The following is a 20586-nucleotide window of genomic DNA, read 5'->3' as shown; positions in this document are numbered from 1 at the left end:
TAGAGTAAAGGTTGGTAGAGTAAAGGTTGGAAGAGTAAAGGTTGAAAGAGTAAAGGTTGGAAGAGTAAAGGTTGGAAGAGTAAAGGTTGGTAGAGTAAAGGTTGGTTGAGTAAAAGTTAGTTGAGTAAAGGTTGGTTGAGTAAGGGTACAAAAAAAGTGTATAAAATAATGGCAAATGATGATCTCAACAGATAAAATGCAAAAATACATTAGACCAATTTTACATGGAAACCTGGGCACCTATCAATGTCTAGGAAATCTATCTCTGTATTATTTGTAATTCAGAGTCATTCTTCTGTTATGTTATCTTATCATTCTTAGCAGGCCAGTGTAGAATCTGAAACATAGGCTGTGTTTACAAAGGCAGTCCAATTCTGATATTTTTATTGGGAAGAGGAGCTGATCTGATTGGTCAAATGACCAATTAGTGAAAAGAAAAAGATTAGAATTGAGTTGGCTGTGTAAAGGCAACCATACAGCCGTAGATACCATCTTTCCACGGGATCCAGTCAGAGAGAAGGGGGCTAGTACCAGTCTAGTCTCTGCTCCTTTCTCTGTTGACTAATGGTTGACTGGGTCGTCACTCTGCTGTCATAACAGCCAGCGCAGCGCTGTGCTCGCTAACACCAAAGCCATGGCTATGCTAAAGCTGTGGCTATGCTAAAGCTATGGCGAATGCAAAAACCATGGCTATGCTAAAGCTATGGCTAATGCAAAAGCCATGGCTATGCTAAAGATATGGCTAGGACCAAAGCCATGGCTATGCTAAAGCTATGGCTAACACCAAAGCCATGGCTATGCTAAAGCTATGGCTAATGCAAAAGCCATGTCCAATACTACAGCTATGGCTAATGCGTTATAAACAGCTTACGCATTATAACAGAGTTTGTCAAAACATGTCAAAACAACATGTGTTCATGAATGAATAAATGATTGTAAGCAACCTTCTTTTAGTGCTGTTTTTTGAGTAATTGTTTTCTTCTTTTTGTACTGACCTACAACACTACAACCGTCACGACTTTCGCCGAAGTCGGTACCTCTCCTTGTTTGGGCAGCGTTCGGCGGTTGACGTCACCGGCCTTCTAGCCATCACGGATCCACTTTTCATTTTCCATTTGTTTGGTCTTTGTCTTTGCCTGGTTTCAATCCCCCAATGACTTGTTCATTATTTAACCCTCTGTTCCCCCATGTTTATTTGTATGTATGTAATATGGTCTGTTATGTGGGCATGCTTTCATTGTATTTTTGTCTATTTTGAGTAAAATACGTTTATTCACGCATATCTGCTGTCCTGCGCCTGACTCCTCTACACCAGCAACACACAGACCCCTTTAGAACAACAGTTTGTTTAACATCAAATGAAATAAATGCATATGTAAAAGGCACGATTTATACTTTTGAATTGATTCAGTTGTGATGGTTAACATTTTTTTTAGAAACATATTTCGGAAAGTTAATGAAATACAAGAATATTCCCTTCAGGATAAAAAGGACACACAGCCTAAGTACAAATGGCAATAGCCATTTGGTTAAGCCTAATGGTTAACCAACTGTAATAGTTCATAACCACCGTTTCTCTTTCTTCGAAGCGGTCCGTTCCACTGTCGACGTGTAACCCGTCTGAGGGTTTCCTGCTAAAGCTGCTGGAGAAAGACTTGCCTACTGCTGACCCTCTTCCAACTTGGTCCTCTGTCTCATTTCTTGGCTCGGCTTATTCCCTCTCTCTATGTTTATGTTTCTCTCTCTATCTGCCAGACGAGATGTCCACATTCCAGCACCAAATGGAGCCTCCTGCTGCTCTGTGTTATGAAACATGGGGCGCATGCCCTGATCATGCTGCAGATTAACTATGAATAATTGCCAGGGCGAAATAAGATGCGCACCTTTTCGACACTACATGCCGCGTCTCATGGTGGGGCTAACGGAATGACAGCGCCTCAGTCATCAACAGTCTCAAAAAGTCAACCGTGCACAAGTTGAACATGTACGTTTATTTTGAAGATGTTCGGTTTCAGTCCTGTCAACCTTTTACCGTGACAATCGACCAAAGGCTGTGATGACAAAAATAACAATTAAATCAGTCAGTCAGTCAGTCAGTCAGCTAGACAGACAGACAGACAGACAGACAGACAGACAGACAGACAGACAGACAGACAGAATACTTTATCGATCCTTTGGGAGGAAATAGGGGGCAGGGATTGCAACGGAGCAGGTGAGGTGAGGTGAACCAGAGTGAGACAGACAGAGAGACAGACAGGTCTCTCCCTACAGGTGAGTAAAGGACATGACATGCTTGTCAACAGAGAGGACAGGGTCATCCATGAGGGCTCTTGGGATACAACTCGTTAGCTGAGAGACCCACAAGAACCCATGAGATGTGATTGTGAACGATAGAAATAAAGAAGAAATGAAAGGAGGAGATAGTGAGGAAGAGGTAGGGAGAGGCAGAGAGAGAGAGAGAAATCAAGTGTAGGCTACTGTACGTGGCTTTTGGAGGGAATCTCCCTCCTCTCATCACCCCTTGACATTCCAAGTGCCCTGCACTTGTCTCTTCTCTCCTCCCTACCCCTGGTCCCTGCCCTGGGTGATAGTGTGGCGTCTGCACTTCAGTCCCTCTATAGATTAACCCCTGCTTTTGTCGGAGGGACAAAGAGAGGCTCCTCCCCGCTGCTGAGCTGGGGCTTTCAGTGTGGCCCTTTGCCAGGGGAGGCTTTAAAAGGGTGGGGGCGCGTGAGTCCTCTCACTCTCATTCCGGGACAGCCAAGGGCATCAAAGCAAGGTGAGTCTCTCTGTCCCACCCAGAGAACCATAGCACCAGCCTGATCATCCACCCAGCCAGGCAGGCAGGAAGACAGAGCAGGGCAGAGTGCCTAGGGTAGGGTAGCAGGCCCCATAATGACTCGGTCTGCCCGCCACCACTTCACACCGCAGCCAGGCAGGCCCAGGGGCATAACTCTGGGCCCCGGGAACAAGGACCAGGGGCCGACAAGGGATGGAGAGAGAACAATCGGAAGAAAAAAGGGGGAAAATAGAGAGAAAAATCGAAAAAGAGTGGCAGAAAAAATAATAATAGGAAAAGGAGACGTAAAGGGGAATATCCTAGATGTGGCCCCTGGTCTGTTGGACTTTCCTCATTCCAGTACAGGGTCTGTAAATAGCTGCTGACGCTTTCAATCCAGCATCACACAATGGTCCTGCTATTCAGGCCAGTCACTCCACAGCGCCTGCTTTGGGCCTCGCTGGGACACTATCCTCACAGGCCTTTCAGCCCTGAACAACACATAGCTAAACCAAGCCTTTCAGCCCTGAACAACACATAGCTAAACCAAGCCTTTCAGCCCTGAACAACACATAGCTAAACCAAGCCTTTTAGCCCTGCATACAGAGTTAAACCAGCCTTTTAGCCCTGAACAACACATAGCTAAACCAGGCCTTTTAGCCCTGAACAACACATAGCTAAACCAAGCCTTTTAGCCCTGAACAACACATAGCTAAACCAGGCCTTTTAGCCCTGAACAACACATAGCTAAACCAAGCCTTTTAGCCCTGAACAACACATAGCTAAACCAAGCCTTTTAGCCCTGCATACAGAGTTAAACCAGCCTTTTCACATTCTAGAGCATTCGAGCTGTACGGGCCTTTTCAGTACATAAAAGCAGGCCATGGGGCGTAGAATAGCATTGATGCGGTGGTACAATATGAATAGTTTATGACACAGGGAGGGAGTCCTGCTGTACTAACCCGCCACTGGACTCTATTATAGGGGATGAAGCACAATGCTGCTCCATTTTCTCCCTCCACCAGCTACTTTGCTCTGTTATATATTTGACCTGAAAATTTGATGGTCAGTATTTTTGATATGGGCAAACTTTGTTGCCGAACTTTGTTGCGTGTCTGGGGCAGTGTGTGTGTTTATATGAGAAGAAAGAGTGTGTGTGTGTGTGTGTGAGGGAGAGAGTGTGTGTGTGTTTATATGAGAAGAAAGAGTGTGTGTGTGTGTGTGTGTGTGTGTGTGTGTGTGTGTGTGTGTGTGTGTGTGTGTGTGTGTGTGTGTGTGTGTGTGTGTGTGTGTGTGTGTGTGTGTAATGCGAGTATGAATGGGTGGGAAAGAAACGTTCAGCGGTCTAATTAGCATCCCGAGTTGCACATTGTCCAAATGTCACATTCTGCTCGTTGTAAAAAGTACTATTGTTTATAACAGCCCTGCTATCTGTCCTCTCTCATTCCAGACAACAAGATGACTCACCATTGCACCAAGTTCTCCGGCCACTGGAAGGTATGTGAGACTGGGTGACTGATATCAAAGGCCTGCCTTGCACATGTTTCAAATACATCCGTCCGTGACCTAAAAGCAAAGCAGTGGAATTCTGACCTCCATCTCTCCAACCGTGGCAGATCAGTGATTACCTCAAGGAAGGAAGCGGGGAAAGAAGGACGATTTTGTAAAGTATTTGAGCTCTGTCTGTGGGGTCCAGGAAAACTCTTTAAACCAGAGAGATGCGGGAGAAACAGGTGTCTGGGATCAATGTGACAACCTGAGCTCAGGAACAAACCGTTTGTCACAGGGGCCTGTTCGGTCGACAGCAGGGTCGGGTCTAGGCACACTCTTTCTGATCCCGCGGAACACATTACACCCTGCACGGAGTTAGACGAATCACAGACCATATTAACTCTAAAGAGCTGGAGAGGCACTTCCGGCTGCACACCACAGGCGGCTGGTGGCACCTTAATTGGGGAGGACGGGCTAACAGTCACGTCTGGAACGGAATGAATGGAACTTGTCGAACGCGACAAGCCCACCGTTTCCACCTGTTTGATACCATTCCATTTATTCCATTCCAGACATTATTATGAGCCGTCCTCCCCTACAGCAGCCTGTCCAGGTAAATAGACCGGATACAGTATGTAACTCACGTCTCTCTCTCTCAGATCATTGTCTTCGACGAGGAGTGCTTCCAGGGTCGCCGGCACGAGTTCACCTCCGAGTGCTGCAATGTGATGGAGTTCGGGTTCGAGACTGTGCGCTCCCTCAGGGTGGAGAGTGGAGCGTGAGTACTTACACACAAATCCCCACTTAAAAATCCCCAACCCGCAGAAACACTCAAAGCAGACCTTCCACTCGCTGGTTTCAGTCTTTAGAACTATTGCTCAGAGAAGCGGATGGGAAAATGAGAGATCTCAATGTGATGTCTTACTTTTCCCCCTTTCTCCCTCTCGCTCCTATAGTTGGGTTGGCTATGAGCATGCTTCCTACCAGGGCCAGCAGTTTGTGCTGGAGAGAGGAGAGTACCCCCAGTGCGATGCCTTCGGAGGAAGCAATGCCTACCACATCGAGAGAATGACCTCCTTCAGGCCCATTGCCTGCGCTGTGAGTAACTAAACTACCGCTCTCTATCTACTCCTATCTGCTTCTATCACGACCTATTCCACACTCTTCCTCTTGACTGACAACCCCCCCCCCTCCGTCTTCTCCCCTCCAGAACCACAGGGAGTGTCGTATGACCATTTATGAGCGCGAGAACTTCCTTGGTCGTAAGGGCGAGCTGAGCGACGACTACCCCTCCCTCCAGGCCATGGGCTGGTGCAACAATGAGGTCGGCTCCCTCAGGGTCCAGTCCGGAGCGTGAGTAGCCCTTACCACAGTCAACCTCTCTCTCCCTCTACTTCACTCACTTTCTCTCTCTCTCTCTTTCATCCTCTCTCCAATCTAATTGTTTGACTACTCCCTTGGCCTCATTTAGTATCCATTATCGCCAACTGACTCTGAAATCTCTTTCTGTCTCTCTACCTACCAGTTTCGTGTGCTACCAGTACCCCGGATACCGCGGCTACCAGTACATCATGGAGTGTGACCGTCACTGTGGCGAGTACAAGCACTTCAGGGAGTTCGGCTCCCACTCCCAGACCCCTCAGATCCAGTCCATCCGCCGCATTCAGCAGTAACCTCTCACCGTTATCCCAAGCTTAACCCCACTGTTACCCAATGCTGAATAAACTGTCTTTATAAAACCTCACTGACCTACCGTCCATGCTTGAGCCTCTCTGAATATAGCTAAAGGCAAACAAACAAATAAACAACCACATGGCTATTGAGACATTTTAGGCTGGAGCGCTTCTGAAAACATTACATTTACTGGCCAGCAGGTGGCGCTACGTCTCCATGACAGTAATCACACACAACAACAAATAAAGATCAATCTATTGACAAAATATAATAATAAAATATTGCTTGGTTAAATCAAATATAACAGTGTGATGACGTACATTGTTAAATAGAATTATGAGACAAAGTGGCCTTTGAAGACAGGCTATGATAAGGGTCAGGTGGGTTGGAGGAAGCTCGGCTGACCCCCATACCATCTGGGATGGGCAATTGGAGCCCAATTTTGCAGTGCTTTCATCAGATGTTTGCTTCCCATTTGTAAAATACTTGTCCAAAACTAAAAATCACTGTTGTATAGGTTGTAAAGCCCAACAAAATGCGTCAGCAATTAGTATTTTATTAACAGTGCAGCACATAATTTAAGGCCTACTGGCCAATTCATATGCCTACTGAATTTTAGAAAAATCAAACGTCCCAATTAAATATGCGTGTGTATATATGCTTCAAAATCTGATTAAACAGGTCTCCAACATACGCCTACAATAAAGTGGTTCGGAGATACACAAATGGGTTGTCTAATGATTCAGGGAATGGTCCGTTGGAAACCATCTATTATTCATGTTTTAGTAATTTAAAAAAAGATGCCCATACTGAGTGCCCAGTGCCTACCGCCCTCTTTTGAACACTGTTACAAATAATACATTTTCTTTTTTAGTTAAACAGACTAGTGCTCATTTTAAATAATGGTATTTCTTTTAATAAACCCGTAACAGGGCATTTATAATCACGTAGTTCCCCGTCCATGAGCGATCCGGCTCCATGACATGTTTTCCGGGCATCTCGGTCGCAGCGTGAGGAAGTGGGGCTTTCACAGGAGCTGAGCTCGCTCGTTTCTGAGAACACAGAATACACTGGGTGGGGGGGAGACGCAAACCCACCACACAGCTGCACACGGGAGACTCAGCCAACGGGTCTCTACTCGGACTCACCAGGGATAACAGGAAGAATTTCTGTGCCTCTGAGGAACGCAAACAAACAGGATATCGGACGTTCTCATTCGGCGTCGGATTCTACCGAATGCACCGATCTCAGCGGATCTCGTACCGGATCCATTCGGGCTACTGTAGCAAGAGGAACGTGTCTCGCGCAACGAGGAGGAAAAGAGACGTATGGTCACAACACTTGACCGAGGAAGACACTGACAGGCAGCTGATATTGGAAGACGAAATGACATGCACTTAGGTTGTTAGCTTATCTCCCATTGCCCGTTGGTTTAGCGAGCAAGTGGTTTGGTCGCCCGGGAAAAGACTCAACTTCCAGTGGCGAGAGACCGCGGACGGCGCACCGAGCTAACGTTAGCTAGCCAATTTCCTCCTTCCAACGCCCCCTCCCCCCATCATAACAGCTAGCTAGCCACTGGTGTCTCCGTGCCAGAGCCCACGACACTGGGCGAAAGCAACGATTACGGCAAATGGTGTGCGGTTTGGTCCGTGTTTTTCTTTTTAAACGAGGTGCGTTTGCCCCGAGGATCGGGATTCGTTAGCCGAGATCGCTAACTGGCACGAGTGGGTTTGGCGTCGGCGCGACCAAAGCGGCTGTTAGCTAGCTACCTGCGCTAGCCGAGTCAGTGTATTATCTAATGTTAGCGGGTTAGTTGAAATTGAACTGGCTCACAGCACGGGGTTTAGCTACTTGCTACGCGACCGTAAGCGACTCGCTACCGAAGTAGCGACGTTTTGCACAGCGGTTTGGTCGTAGACAACCTCCCTAGATCCTACATTCAACTAACGTGAACTGGCTGATTTTTCGTGGCATGATTTGTTTAAATATTGCATATATAGTTACCGTAGCGCCAATAACATATAGTTGTTTTCTTGTTAGCTAGAGGGATTTTTTTTTAGTCGGATATCTAGCTGATTGTTGTTTTTTTCTGCACGCTGGCCTGGATATCCAGCTAGAAACCTGCATCTGTATGGCGACGTGTTCTGCGACAAATGTCCTCCTGGTGAAGAAGAGCGTTGTTGTCCCAAGTCTTCGTTTTGGTGAATACATGTGAACCTCCCTTATACGGCATCTGGACTATTCATTCGTGGTCCGATTTGTTGTTGTTGTTGTTGTTGTGGTTGTTGTTGTTGTGATACAGGCGAAGCTGGCTTCTTGTTGTTTTCGCTCTCTCCCCTTGTCGTCATTTTCACGGGATGTCTTCGTCGGATGCCATTTCGATAGATTTTATGCAGCATCTTCGTAGACGCTTAATGTTTTGTTTTATGTTAAAAACATAGGCGACAAGGCGCCGTTAGGAAGCTTTAAAAGCTTCGCACATACCGCAAGGTTGACATGATTTTTTAGCTTTCCAAGAAGATAAAAAAACCAATCATCCAGGATCAGTGGGCTTCGAGAGTTATTAGCTAACTAGCTGGCTTGCTAGTTAGCCAGATCTAGCAGGTGGCCCATCTAAATACGTGAAGCGGTCTGGATGTGGTGGTGGGGGGGAGGCAGAGACGAAAACCTCACCAATCTCGTCTGCTGTTATTTTGAACTGCTTATATTCGGAGTCCATGAAACCGCAACACACGTTTTGCACATAACGGAACCTTATTGATGGAAAGAAGACAACACGCACCCAGATGAGTGAACTCTCCATAAACGAGTCATCTATTGAGCTATATCCATTTTTTTGTGTGTGTTTGTTTTTCTGTCACAATGGTTGTGTTTTGAGAGACCGTGTTTTGCCAGACCTCGGAGGAAGAAAACGACACGCTCCATTCGGATGGTCGCCCCTGTCATCCGCATAGCTGTCTTGGTCGTCCTGGTTGGATCTAGCTAGATTCAGTGGACATTCGCTTCGTCTTTTCCTTAAATAAAAAAAATAAAAAAACGTTCCCACGGCAGGTGTGGTGTCCACCCAAGGTTGAAGATGGCGGACCTCGAAGCAGTTCTCGCCGATGTCAGCTATTTGATGGCGATGGAGAAGAGCAAATCTACTCCAGCGGCCCGGGCGAGCAAGAAAATCATACTGCCTGAACCCAGGTACATACTTGCTCATCGTCCTTATATTGTGCCTCGGCCAGTCAGTGTTTACCAGTCAAATTGGTGTGCGTCTGTCTGTGTAGGGAGATAAACCCAACCTAATTCAAATGTGTCAAGTCAGTTGCAGTAGCTCGCTGAAGGAAACAATTCGTCAGCTGTCTCTGGCTTCAGGGTCCCTACCATCTGAGGCCCCATCCCTCAAATCCACTTTTAGTTCAATTAGCATCTGACATAATGCCATCCTAGAATTATATAATTTGAATGATGCTTATTAACGATGGGTTCTGAAGACCAGACCAAGAGTCATCTATCAATGTGGGTAGATTTTGGAGTTGTCTGGGTAAAATGTCCATTCTTACCAGCTGCATTGCATTTGGGAGCAGTTTATTTGATCCAAGGCTGAGGTAAAAATAAATTATATATATATATATTTGAGTGTGTCAGCTCTGGAAGAGAGAATCTGAATGCTAAAAGTGCTGAAAGCGGGTTGGGGTGTACACTATTCTGTGATTTGTACAGTCTTTTCTGTGATTCATCTTAATTCTAATTATATTTCAGACATTTAAGTGGCCGGTAAAATTGCGGCCGCTACGGCTGGTGGACCAAAAAGTGGATTTTTACCACCCTGCTAACACCACCATCTGTTGGCAGAAGCTATTTATTTATTTGTTTGCTGCTTTGAATATAAATAGTATGCAGTTCATCTGCTACATGAATCTGTTAGGCCTATCTGTTTATGGTGGAATGATGTGGTGAAAGAGTAGAAGAGCTCAATCGATGGAGGGGGCAGGAGGGGTCTTCTGCATCCACCCTAGCCTGATTAATCAGGGAATAGCGAAATACCACCAAGGTCAGTCAACGTGTCGAAAAATAAACAACAAAATACTTTTATTTTGGAATGTATTTAATTAAAATGCATGCATTTTGTATTTAAGGATACATTTGCAAGTGTCCGGTGCCGAACAGCGACAGCATCTTAGTGAAGCTCACAGAAACCTTTTCTTGCTATGACTGGTATGTTGTTGTGTATCTGCCTTAGTTGAGCAAGGCCCCGGATAATGGCGCCTGCAAGAAAGCCACGTTTCTATGTGAAAATGATCCCACCAAGACGAACAGCAGATCATACCGTTTTATTACTTCTACGATATCTGGTATACACTGTCCAATGGAATGCGCACTTGCAGGTTCCTTCCCGACAATGTCACACCAATAAGAAATCATTAAAGGTAACAATACGAAAGGTGCTGACTGGGTGTTATTATTGGCCTTGTTTCAGGGCAGAGCTCATTAGAATTATACTCTGCGTGCTTTGCAATTGTACATTTTGACATATCCGTTTTATATTTAGTTCACGTTAGCATACCCTTTTATCACACCGTAGTGCAATCAGGCTTCAGATACCAATGCAGGGTGAAAGGGTGTGACAAAATATGGAGTGCAACAAAGAAATGCATGTGAAACCATAAATTACAGCTCCTTGAAAGTCTCTTGTTGCAAAATACGTTGGTGTGTACTTCTGCCCAGTGTAAGAGAAATGAGTAAATACTCCGCAGTGATTGAAATAGATATTTTGTGTTCATGTAAAAATAAATCCTGCCCATCTCTGGCAGTTATACACAATGAACCGGGGGCAGGGGGGAGGTAGCCTAGTGGTTAGAGCATTGGACCAGCAACCGAAAGGTTGGTGGATCAAATCCCCGAGCTGACAAGCTGAATCTGTCGTTCTGCCCCTGAACAAGGCATTTAACCCACTGTTCCTAGGCCGTCGTTGTAAATAAGAATTTGTTCTTAACTGACTGTCCCAGTTAAAATATATGTGTTTACCTGTCTGAAACGAATGTCTTCAAAATCATGTAAATGCACCGTACAAGCTAGAGTGTTGAATAAAATGTCATTTAAACGTACTCTTCTGGTTTTCTGAGCAGTTTTAACTTTTTGAGGGGCAGGTATATGGTTCTGTTCGACACCAAGGTAAAGTTAGTTTTACATTGGATGTGTTTGTTTTTCACCCGTCAATAGCTATTCAACCAAGGGTGCCGTGACAATGAAAATGTTCCATTCCAAATCAGGAGGATGGAGAACAATCCACACGGATGCTTAGTTTACTTTAGATTTCTTGGAAATGAGGAGAAAGAAACGTCACACAAAAAAAAGGTGTCAGTTGTTCCTCATCTTCCCCTGATTCAGAATATACCATTTTCATTGTCATTGCATGCTTGATTCAATAGCTATTGACGAGAAAAAAAATGAATATCCAATATTAAACTAATTTTACCTTGTTGACGAACAGAACCATATACCTACTGGCTCTCTAAAAAGTCGGGAAAACGATGCTTTCCTGTGGTTATTTTGTCTCCAGGACAGCTGAAGGACAAACCTCACAGACAATCGTTAGAGTACGCTTTTAAAGCGGCAATATGTCACTTTTTTGGGGGGCGACCTGACCAAATTCACATAGAAATGTGAGTTATAGATATGTCACTCATTAAAAGCAAGTCTAAGAAGCTGTAGATCTGTACTAATGTGCATTATTTCTATGCCTCCTATTCTTATGTTTGTTTTTTTGTTGTTGTTGCTTCTTTCAGTTTCATGCACCAGCTTCAAACAGCTGAAAATATAGTTTTGGAAAATATATTTCACAGCGGTTTAGATGGTGCAATGATTCTCTACACTATATACATAAAGTGAAATTAGGCAAACTATTAGGATTTTAGCAACCAGGAAATGGCAAAGCGATTTCTGCGTAGTGCATCTTTTAAATATAATTTTATTAAACCATTCTGGCATGTAAGCAACATTTCCACTATTTTGCAGGGATTAGTTTCAATGTATAACCATTACTTGTGTATTACAGCCATTACTTGTGTATTACAGCCTGATTTGATCAGACTACATCCATTCGTTCACATCTGTGTATCTCTCCCCTTCAATTGCCTGACTGCCCACTCAATCACTGGTGTTTTAAGAGAACTATTTATCAACACACAGGTTTTGAATAACAAATACAGGCTTACAGGCAGGCAGCTACCATTGGGATGTTGTAGGCAAATGCGAGGCGATGGAAATGTTGCGTTTTGGAGTGTGTGGTGTTTGCGAGGCCATTGATGCCGCCATAGCAACACATTCTGTCAGCTATTATTGTTGGCGCTAACTGCTGTGCAGCCCAGACAAAGATGTTATCTCCCGTTAGGTGTATAGTAGTGTGGAAAGGTCCTGTTGTCTGTGACCTTTAGATACGATTCATGCTAAACTGTTTGCTATAAGCAGTTTGGGTAAGACCCTGGCCGTGACCCACTCCCCGAGGGTGTCTGAGGGAGAGTTGGGATATGCAGAAAAATAAATCCAAATCTTATGCGCAGTAGTACACACTTGTGAAACGGGATTAATATGAGCTCCCACCAAGTTACGATATTTGAGAAAAGTACAAATAAACTGCCTTACTATAACGGAAAACCAATTTGACCTTTTCAGATTTGGCTACACCTTCCTCTGCCAAACCCACACACACCCGTTTAGCTTATTAGCTGTACATTTAAATTCTAGTCAGGGTCTCGTCTGTTACAGTAGGAAGTCAAGACGACACGGGGAAGAATGATCTGGTGGAGGGTTTGGTGGCCATGTCTTTTGTTGGTGAGGAGTGGACATCGGTGGCATTCTCAACGTCAGTTTCTCAGGGTGTTTATGTCAAATGTGAATTGAAGAGCTAAAAGAGGATGGACATGCTGAACGTGGGATAAAATGTTAAGAAGTGTCTGTAGCCTAGGCTCATGGCTGTAATGGCTTGGCTTAAAATCCCTTACCAAGCTTAAGCCTCAAAGCTTCAGAAGCACAGCATGTTATGCTGTCTCCGTCTATTGCTTAATGGACTTTTCGCGGTTGTAATATGTAGCGTGGTGGCGAGCCACGAACATAGATCCAATGTCTTCCTCAAAGTTGTTTCTAATAATGTGATACGTTTGCATTAATCCGAGTGAGCCTTGCTGATGTGCTGAACGTTTTACCAAATGGCAGGTAGCCTGTTGTTCATCAACTAGCTTAGAGACTAAGTATCGAGCTGACATGATTCACTATTCTACCTGACACAGGTCATTTCTATTCTACCAAATACCGTCTCTATATGTGAGCTTTCTGTAACGTTGCAGATATAACTGTCATGAAAAGAGCTTTAGACCTATTGCCTATTCTACAAGTTGGAGATGGGCTAGATGTCTGTCCATTATATATATTTCTATCTGAAGGTTTTGCGACCCTGGGGTGAATTCATTAGACGGATTCCGTTGCAAAATGTTTTGTGTTTTGCGGAAACATCTTGCAACAGACACCATTTACTCTAGGAACCATTAGGAGGCAAATGGAACGAAAACGGGGAGGTCTGTTACTTCCATTTTGGTTCTTTAAACAGTCAATTGTTTCCGTTGCGAGGCTCGAACACACCCCTAGTGTTTTGTGCAGCAGCGCCCTACTGCCTGATGGGAGCTGTAGTGCAGACAGACCTCCTCACCACTGACTGACGGGAGCTGTAGTGCAGACAGACCTCCTCACCACTGACTGACGGGAGCTGTAGTGCAGACAGACCTCCTCACCACTGACTGACGGGAGCTGTAGTGCAGATGGGTCGGTGTAAGTGAAGTGCTGAAAAATTAATTATTTAGAAGCCCACTGCACATGCATTTACCAGAAAGTCTCCTAAAGTGAGACTTTGTCCTCGTGCTTCTTGGCTATTCACGTCATTTTGTTCACACGCTAGGTTGCTGTTCAGCGTCCGTTCGAGTGTGCTGCAAGTGCTAGCGAGGAGACGTCGCTGGTAGCACAGAAATCTCCTGCCTGGAAAGGGAGACTCAAATATCCAAGGGGGTACATTGTACTTGACTGAGCATGGAACACCCCAGAAACCTATTATTCTTGAACCTTCGTTCATTTATTATGATTAGAACACTAGGGCTGGGAATTGCCACGATACAATATTATCATGATACTTCGGTGCCGATGCGACATGTTTTAGCGATTCTCACGATTCTATATGCCTTTGCACTGATGTCCCAAACACATTTCTGGCCGTGCGTCTGCTGCAAAAGGGACGAGAGCCACGAGAACACGCGTTTCAGCCATGAACGGAAATAAAGTGCTGAAAACAAATAGTCTCTAGAGATGGAGAACAGAGCCATGAAGGAAGCGTGTTGGTGCAGGCGCAGCAAACTAGTGCAAAAACACTACTGTGATTTAACGTCAACACCGATACGATACAGAGTCAAAAAAATATATATATCCGTAACATCCCTTTTTTTTTGTTTGTGAAATTCAATACGTGATGCGTTTAGTCACATCTATTGATGAAATCAAATCACGAACCGGGCCAAAGTTGGCCTACAAATGGATGCTATTGTGCTGACAGAAACCACACTGTGTGTGTTCAGGGCAGGCTGGACTGACCATGGCCATTTGGCAAAAGCCCCTTGTTCATTTGTTGTTTGCTATAAATGCTGTCAATGAACAGGTCCAGACTACAACCTAGACCAAATTTAGACTGTTTGTTCTTTACTTTTCTACACTGGTCTCATATCGAAACCAGAGTCTTTTCCACTGTGGGCGGTGCAGGCTTTTGCTCCAGCAGAGCAGTAACACACCGGATTAGTATTATGTCATCAGTCTTCAACCACGGCTTTGATTAGTAGAATCGGGTGCTTAGCTATTCAGATAAAAAGACGTTCCGGCACTGAGAAACGATTAGCTAGCTAACTCTGTGAGTGTCGGTGTTTACAATTTTTAGCGAGGCAACTTCTCCGAAAGTGCCTATGTGTACCCTATCCAGTCATAGTCAGGCTTCTGTGACTTCCTCATCCTCTCACAGTCCCAGCTCTGACAGGCTCCGAGCTAGTTAACGAGCTGCGTTGTGAAAGTGAAACGGAGTTGGCCTGCTGTTCCCCCCCCCCTCCCCTGTGGAGAGCAAGTTTCCTGCCCCAACATTGAAGGTCCTGTTTACTTCCGGAGGGATCGGTATTCAGATGGTCTGACTCCTCCTTTGTCCCTCGTAGCGTCGATCCCACTACACACGTCAGGAGAAGTGTGCGGGTGTCAATCTCGACTGGAAAAGATTGCCTCATCTAATACGCTTTGGAAGAGGTTGCTCTTCAGAGGCCAATCTCTGTGAATTTAGCCTATTGCTTTCTAGGCAGGTGTGTGGGTGTGTGTTGTATCTGTGTGCATTGAGCTTAGGTGTAGATGGGAATTGTATTGCTAATCCTCCGTTAGGTATTTGTTTACAGGGCATAAGAGATAAGATGCTATTCTTCTGTAATAAAAGAACATGTGATAGTGGGGTTTGCTTTAACTCCGGCTGAAGTAGTAAGCTATACATGGCCTGCTCTTTGATTTACGCTACATTAGTCTCTCTCGCTGTCGCTCTGTCTGTCTCTCTCGCTGTCGCTCTGTCTGTCTCTCTCGCTGTCGCTCTGTCTGTCTCTCTCGCTGTCGCTCTGTCTGTCTCTCTCGCTGTCGCTCTGTCTGTCTCTCTCGCTGTCGCTCTGTCTGTCTCTCTCGCTGTCGCTCTGTCTGTCTCTCTCTGTCGCTCTGTCTGTCTCTCTCGCTGTCGCTCTGTCTGTCTCTCTCGCTGTCGCTCTGTCTGTCTCTCTCGCCGTCGCTCTGTCTGTCTCTCTCGCCGTCGCTCTGTCTGTCTCTCTCGCCGTCGCTCTGTCTGTCTCTCTCGCCGTCGCTCTGTCTGTCTCTCTCGCCGTCGCTCTGTCTGTCTCTCTCGCCGTCGCTCTGTCTGTCTCTCTCTCTGTCTCTCTCTCTGTCTCTCTCTCTGTCTCGGTGTGTGTACTAAAGCCAGGATTACCATACAGCACAGCGGGAATTAATACAGCAGATTGAGAGAAAGCACTAATACCGTCGGGCCAGGGTCAGCAACATCGCTACTGTAGTGGGCTGTGACATAGGCTAGTCCTTCCAAACATAAGCGGCTCAAGTGGACATAGTGACTGTTTTAGCCTACAGTGCCACCCCGCCGCCGTCCCAGAAACACTTACTAGATCTGACCCGTCTGATCCCTGGCCGGCTTTATGGAAATTATTTGTTTTTAATTTGATAAGGATTTAAAAGATTATCACTGGGATAATGTGTGTGCTCTCCTGGAATTGGCTATGATGACAATCCGACTAGAGGGAGTTACCGAGAGGGAGATGTAGAGGGGGAAAGAGGAAGCGTGCTGAGCGCCAGTGTCGATGTGAGCTTTTAAATGTCTAAAGGCAGTTCTGAAACCGTGAGGCAAGTAAATAGAGCCGTGTGTGTGTGTGTGTGTGTGTGTGTGTGTGTGTGTGTGTATTTGTTTGTTCCAGCTCTGTGTGTGTGCACGCACGCTTGGGGCTGTGCATATATGTCGTCTTAAGAGTTGTTTGTGTGTTTCTCGAGGTGTGTATTTAGGGTAGTGTGTGTGACGTTGTAGAGAGCGCAGTGCTACTACATTCTCCAGGCTTCGCCTGCTGGGCAGGTGTGGGATGTTGACGGCAGCACTGGAAGCGATAGAGAGAAGTCCAGGATAGAGGGGGGGGGGGCTCTGTATTGTTTGAGCGGGATCAGGGAGAGATGATGTGTGTTGTGTCAACTGGAAGGTTGACTGGGGGGTAGTTGCAGGAGGCAGATTCAAATGGGGGCTGTGGGGAGTGTGAAGCTTCTTCTCCTCATCTCCTCTCCATCTCTCAATGATCTGAAGTCCTATCCGTTTCAAACCTTGACGGGAATTATTCAACTATTAGTAAGTGGAGTCGGTGGATTGTTATTGGCTATTGTAGCAGAGAGTGGATTCTGATTGGCCGGTGTGTTGTCTTTAAAAAAAGAGCCTTTTTCAATGTTAGCTTTATTTAACCAGGCATGTCAGTTAAGAACAAATTCTTATTCTTACACCGATCACGGCCCGGTTGTGAGACAGCCTGGAATACAGCCTCTCCGTGGCTCTGTCTAGACACGGCCGCTCCTCCCTACGGCCGAGGTGCTTCATGCATCTGAAATGGTTGGATTGTTACGGGATCGTAGCAGCTCCGCCTTTTTACACCTGATTTGGCTGCTCAGGAATTGGCTCCAAGTTGCTTATTTACCCATTCAGATGTATCCAAGTCATGTCCACCAGGGATTCGCTGGCTTGTTGTTTCTGCAGCAGTCAAGCAGGCCTATGACTCACCCCTGGGCCCCCAGTGAATGAGGAAGAGTCTACTTCCTGTATCCTGGTTCCTGTGGCTCAGTTAGACAGAGCAGAGGAGAGCTATTACTGACACTGGATTGGGTACAGTTTGGCCCTCCGTAGGCAGATCCAGGACCAGCACTGTTACTGCTGCTACTATTTGTTTAATTCCTACCCTGGTTTTACTTCGGGTTTATTGGTGCTGTACTGGCATCAGCCGCCGGGTTTTAAACTGGTAGTTAGCGTCTTTACTACAGGTTAGTTAGCATTGGTGCTAGCATCAACCAGTATGTTATGAACTAGCAGTTAGCATTTTCTCTAGCTAAGCATCAACCACTATTTTACTATAGGTTTAGTTAGCATCTGCCCGCTGTGTTAAAAAACGAGCTATTAGTATCAACCACTGTTAAACGTGGTGTATGCCACGCTAGTTAGCGTCTTCTAGTGTTATCCTTTCTGTTGTTATTCAGTGTTATCTGAACCTGCCTTGTCTGGTCCAGCCCAATACAGCAGAACCATTCACACCACACTAATGATGTCAGGGAAACAACGATCCACGAGAGAATCTCGAACAAGCTGTGGTGTGTGTGTGTGTGTGTGCGCGTGTGCGCGCCTGGCCTCCTGCCCAACTCTAGTAGGTCTGCAATTGAAGTGCTTTTCTGAGAGAACAAAATAAATCCCATTGAATTAATCAATACAATAAACAACAGAAGCTGGTTGTCTCTAAACGGTTTGTCTCTCTCTCGCCCCCTCTCTCTCTCCCCCATCTCTCCTGCTCTCTCCCTACCCTTCCTCTCTCTCTCTCGCCCCCTCTCCTGCTCTCTCACCCCCTCTCTCTCTCTCTCCTCTACCCTTCCTCCCTCTCTCTCTCTCTCTCTCTCGCGCCCATGCCACTGGCTCACTGGCAGTAATAGACACATCTAAGATCTCTCTCTCTCTCAGGCAAGGTGTCGGTCTGGCCAATGTGCTGCCATGTGGAACGTGCCCTCTACTCTCTCTGCAGCTGTGTGCCACTGGCTCACTGGCAGTAATAGACTTTCTCTCCCTCTCTCAGGCAAGGTGTCGTCTGGCCAATGTGCTGCCATGTGGAACTTTTCTCTCTCCTGTGTGTGTGTAACTTTTCTCTCTCCTGTGTGTGTGGTAACTTTTCTCTCTCGTGTGTGTGTGGTAACTTTTCTCTCTCCTGTGTGTGTGGTAACTTTTCTCTCTCCTGTGTGTGTGGTAACTTTCCTCTCTCCTGTGTGTGTGGTAACTTTCCTCTCTCGTGTGTGTGTGGTAACTTTTCTCTCTCCTGTGTGTGTGGTAACTTTTCTCTCTCCTGTGTGTGTGTGGTAACTTTTCTCTCTCCTGTGTGTGTGGTAACTTTCCTCTCTCCTGTGTGTGTGGTAACTTTTCTCTCTCCTGTGTGTGTGGTAACTTTTCTCTCTCCTGTGTGTGTGGTAACTTTCCTCTCTCGTGTGTGTGGTAACTTTCCTCTCTCCTGTGTGTGTGGTAACTTTCCTCTCTCCTGTGTGTGTGGTAACTTTCCTCTCTCCTGTGTGTGGTAACTTTTCTCTCTCGTGTGTGTGGTAACTTTCCTCTCTCCTGTGTGTGTGGTAACTTTCCTCTCTCCTGTGTGTGTGGTAACTTTCCTCTCTCCTGTGTGTGTGGTAACTTTCCTCTCCTGTGTGTGTGTGGTAACTTTCCTCTTTTCTCTCTGTGTGTGTGTAACTTTTCTCTCTCCTGTGTGTGTGGTAACTTTCCTCTCTCCTGTGTGTGGTAACTTTTCTCTCTGTGTGTGTGGTAACTTTCCTCTCTCCTGTGTGGTAACTTTCCTCTGTGTGTGTGTGTGTGGTAACTTTCCTCTCTCGTGTGTGTGTGTGGTAACTTTCCTCTCTCGTGTGTGTGTGTGGTAACTTTCCTCTCTCGTGTGTGTGTGTGGTAACTTTCCTCTCTCGTGTGTGTGTGGTAACTTTCCTCTCTCCTGTGTGTGTGGTAACTTTTCTCTCTCCTGTGTGTGTGGTAACTTTTCTCTCTCGTGTGTTTGGTAACTTTCCTCTCTCGTGTGTGTGTGGTAACTTTCCTCTCTCGTGTGTGTGTGTGGTAACTTTCCTCTCTCGTGTGTGTGTGTGGTAACTTTCCTCTCTCGTGTGTGTGTGTGGTAACTTTCCTCTCTCGTGTGTGTGTGGTAACTTTCCTCTCTCGTGTGTGTGTGGTAACTTTCCTCTCTCGTGTGTGTGTGTGGTAACTTTCCTCTCTCGTGTGTGTGTGTGGTAACTTTCCTCTCTCGTGTGTGTGTGTGGTAACTTTCCTCTCTCGTGTGTGTGTGGTAACTTTCCTCTCTCGTGTGTGTGTGTGGTAACTTTCCTCTCTCGTGTGTGTGTGTGTGGTAACTTTCCTCTCTCCTGTGTGTGTGGTAACTTTCCCCTCTCCTGTGTGTGTGGTAACTCTCCTCTCTCCTGTGTGTGTGGTAACTCTCCTCTCTCCTGTGTGTGTGGTAACTCTCCTCTCTCCTGTGTGTGTGGTAACTCTCCTCTGTGTGTGCTAATGGGCCCGTGGAGGGGGGCGCTAATTGATGAATTCTCCCCTGCCCTCCTCTCATTAACACCCTCTCCGAGGGCAAGCTGCTCCGGTTCTCCGTTTGCCTTCTCCTCACCATCCTGTCAGGGGACCGACAGGGACAGGTGGCAGGAAGGGAGAGGCCCAAACCAGGGCAGGGGTGAAGGTGGAGGGGAGATGAAAGGATGAAAGGACAGGAGAGATGAGAGAGGAGAGGGCAGGGAGGAAGAGAAAGAGGTTGCAGAGTGGGGAGGGGAGTCCAGTGCTCAGTGATTTGTATCAATGCCTTGTCTATGTGCATTTCCCTTTTTTTTTTGAAGTAGGCTCTAGTTTTCAAACATTGTAGAGCTCATTGTAGCCTTGTGTCCCATAGGGGATGAAGAGGGGTAATTAAGTATGTTTCTAACATTTTATTCTCCTCTCTCTCTGTTTCTCTCTCTCGCTCTCTCTCTCTCTCTCAGTATTCGCAGTGTGATGCAGAAGTACCTAGAGGAGAGAGATGAGCTGACGTTCGACAAAATCTTCAACCAGAAGATTGGTGAGTAGCCTCTGTGTGATAATGGACGCTTGTCCTTTTCCCTGCGCGGACAAGCACGAGAATCATAGCACCATGTCACACACACACACACACACACACACACACACACACACACACACACACACACACACACACACACACACGGAATGTATGCAGGGAGCTGTTGACTTGGGATAGGCTTGTGTGTGTGTGTGTGTGTGTGTGTGT

General features: G+C 46.1%; 2 protein-coding genes across 2 annotated transcripts in view; both read left to right on the top strand.

The window, feature by feature from the left end:
- Positions 1-2673: 2673 nt before the first annotated feature.
- On the top strand, positions 2674-6014 carry LOC118385424 (beta-crystallin A4-like). Its single transcript, XM_035772553.1, has 6 exons — positions 2674-2779; positions 4230-4276; positions 4930-5048; positions 5227-5368; positions 5481-5623; positions 5796-6014. Exons 2-6 carry the CDS (start codon positions 4238-4240, stop codon positions 5941-5943), a joined length of 591 nt encoding a protein of 196 aa, XP_035628446.1. The 5' UTR covers positions 2674-2779; positions 4230-4237; the 3' UTR covers positions 5944-6014.
- Positions 6015-6899: 885 nt separating this feature from the next.
- The window catches only part of LOC118385686 (beta-adrenergic receptor kinase 2-like), a 121412-nt gene continuing 107725 nt past the window's right edge, over positions 6900-20586 (top strand). The window contains 2 exon segments of the mRNA XM_052521346.1: positions 6900-9133; positions 20303-20379. Coding sequence (XP_052377306.1) covers positions 9021-9133; positions 20303-20379 — 190 coding nt within the window. The 5' untranslated portion in view covers positions 6900-9020.

Source organism: Oncorhynchus keta, chromosome 6, assembly GCF_023373465.1.
Source record: "Oncorhynchus keta strain PuntledgeMale-10-30-2019 chromosome 6, Oket_V2, whole genome shotgun sequence".
Lineage (NCBI taxonomy): Eukaryota > Metazoa > Chordata > Actinopteri > Salmoniformes > Salmonidae > Oncorhynchus > Oncorhynchus keta.
The sequence above is the reverse complement of the archived record's forward strand: the minus strand, read 5'-3'. Positions and strand labels throughout refer to the sequence as shown.

Coding starts and splice junctions, on each gene's coding strand:
- LOC118385424 (XM_035772553.1), top strand. CDS start 4,238: ATGACTCACCATTGCACCAAGTTCTCCGGCCACTGGAAG. Junction 5,049..5,226: donor CTCAGGGTGGAGAGTGGAGC/GTGAGTACTTAC, acceptor TCGCTCCTATAG/TTGGGTTGGCTATGAGCATG. Junction 5,624..5,795: donor CTCAGGGTCCAGTCCGGAGC/GTGAGTAGCCCT, acceptor TCTACCTACCAG/TTTCGTGTGCTACCAGTACC.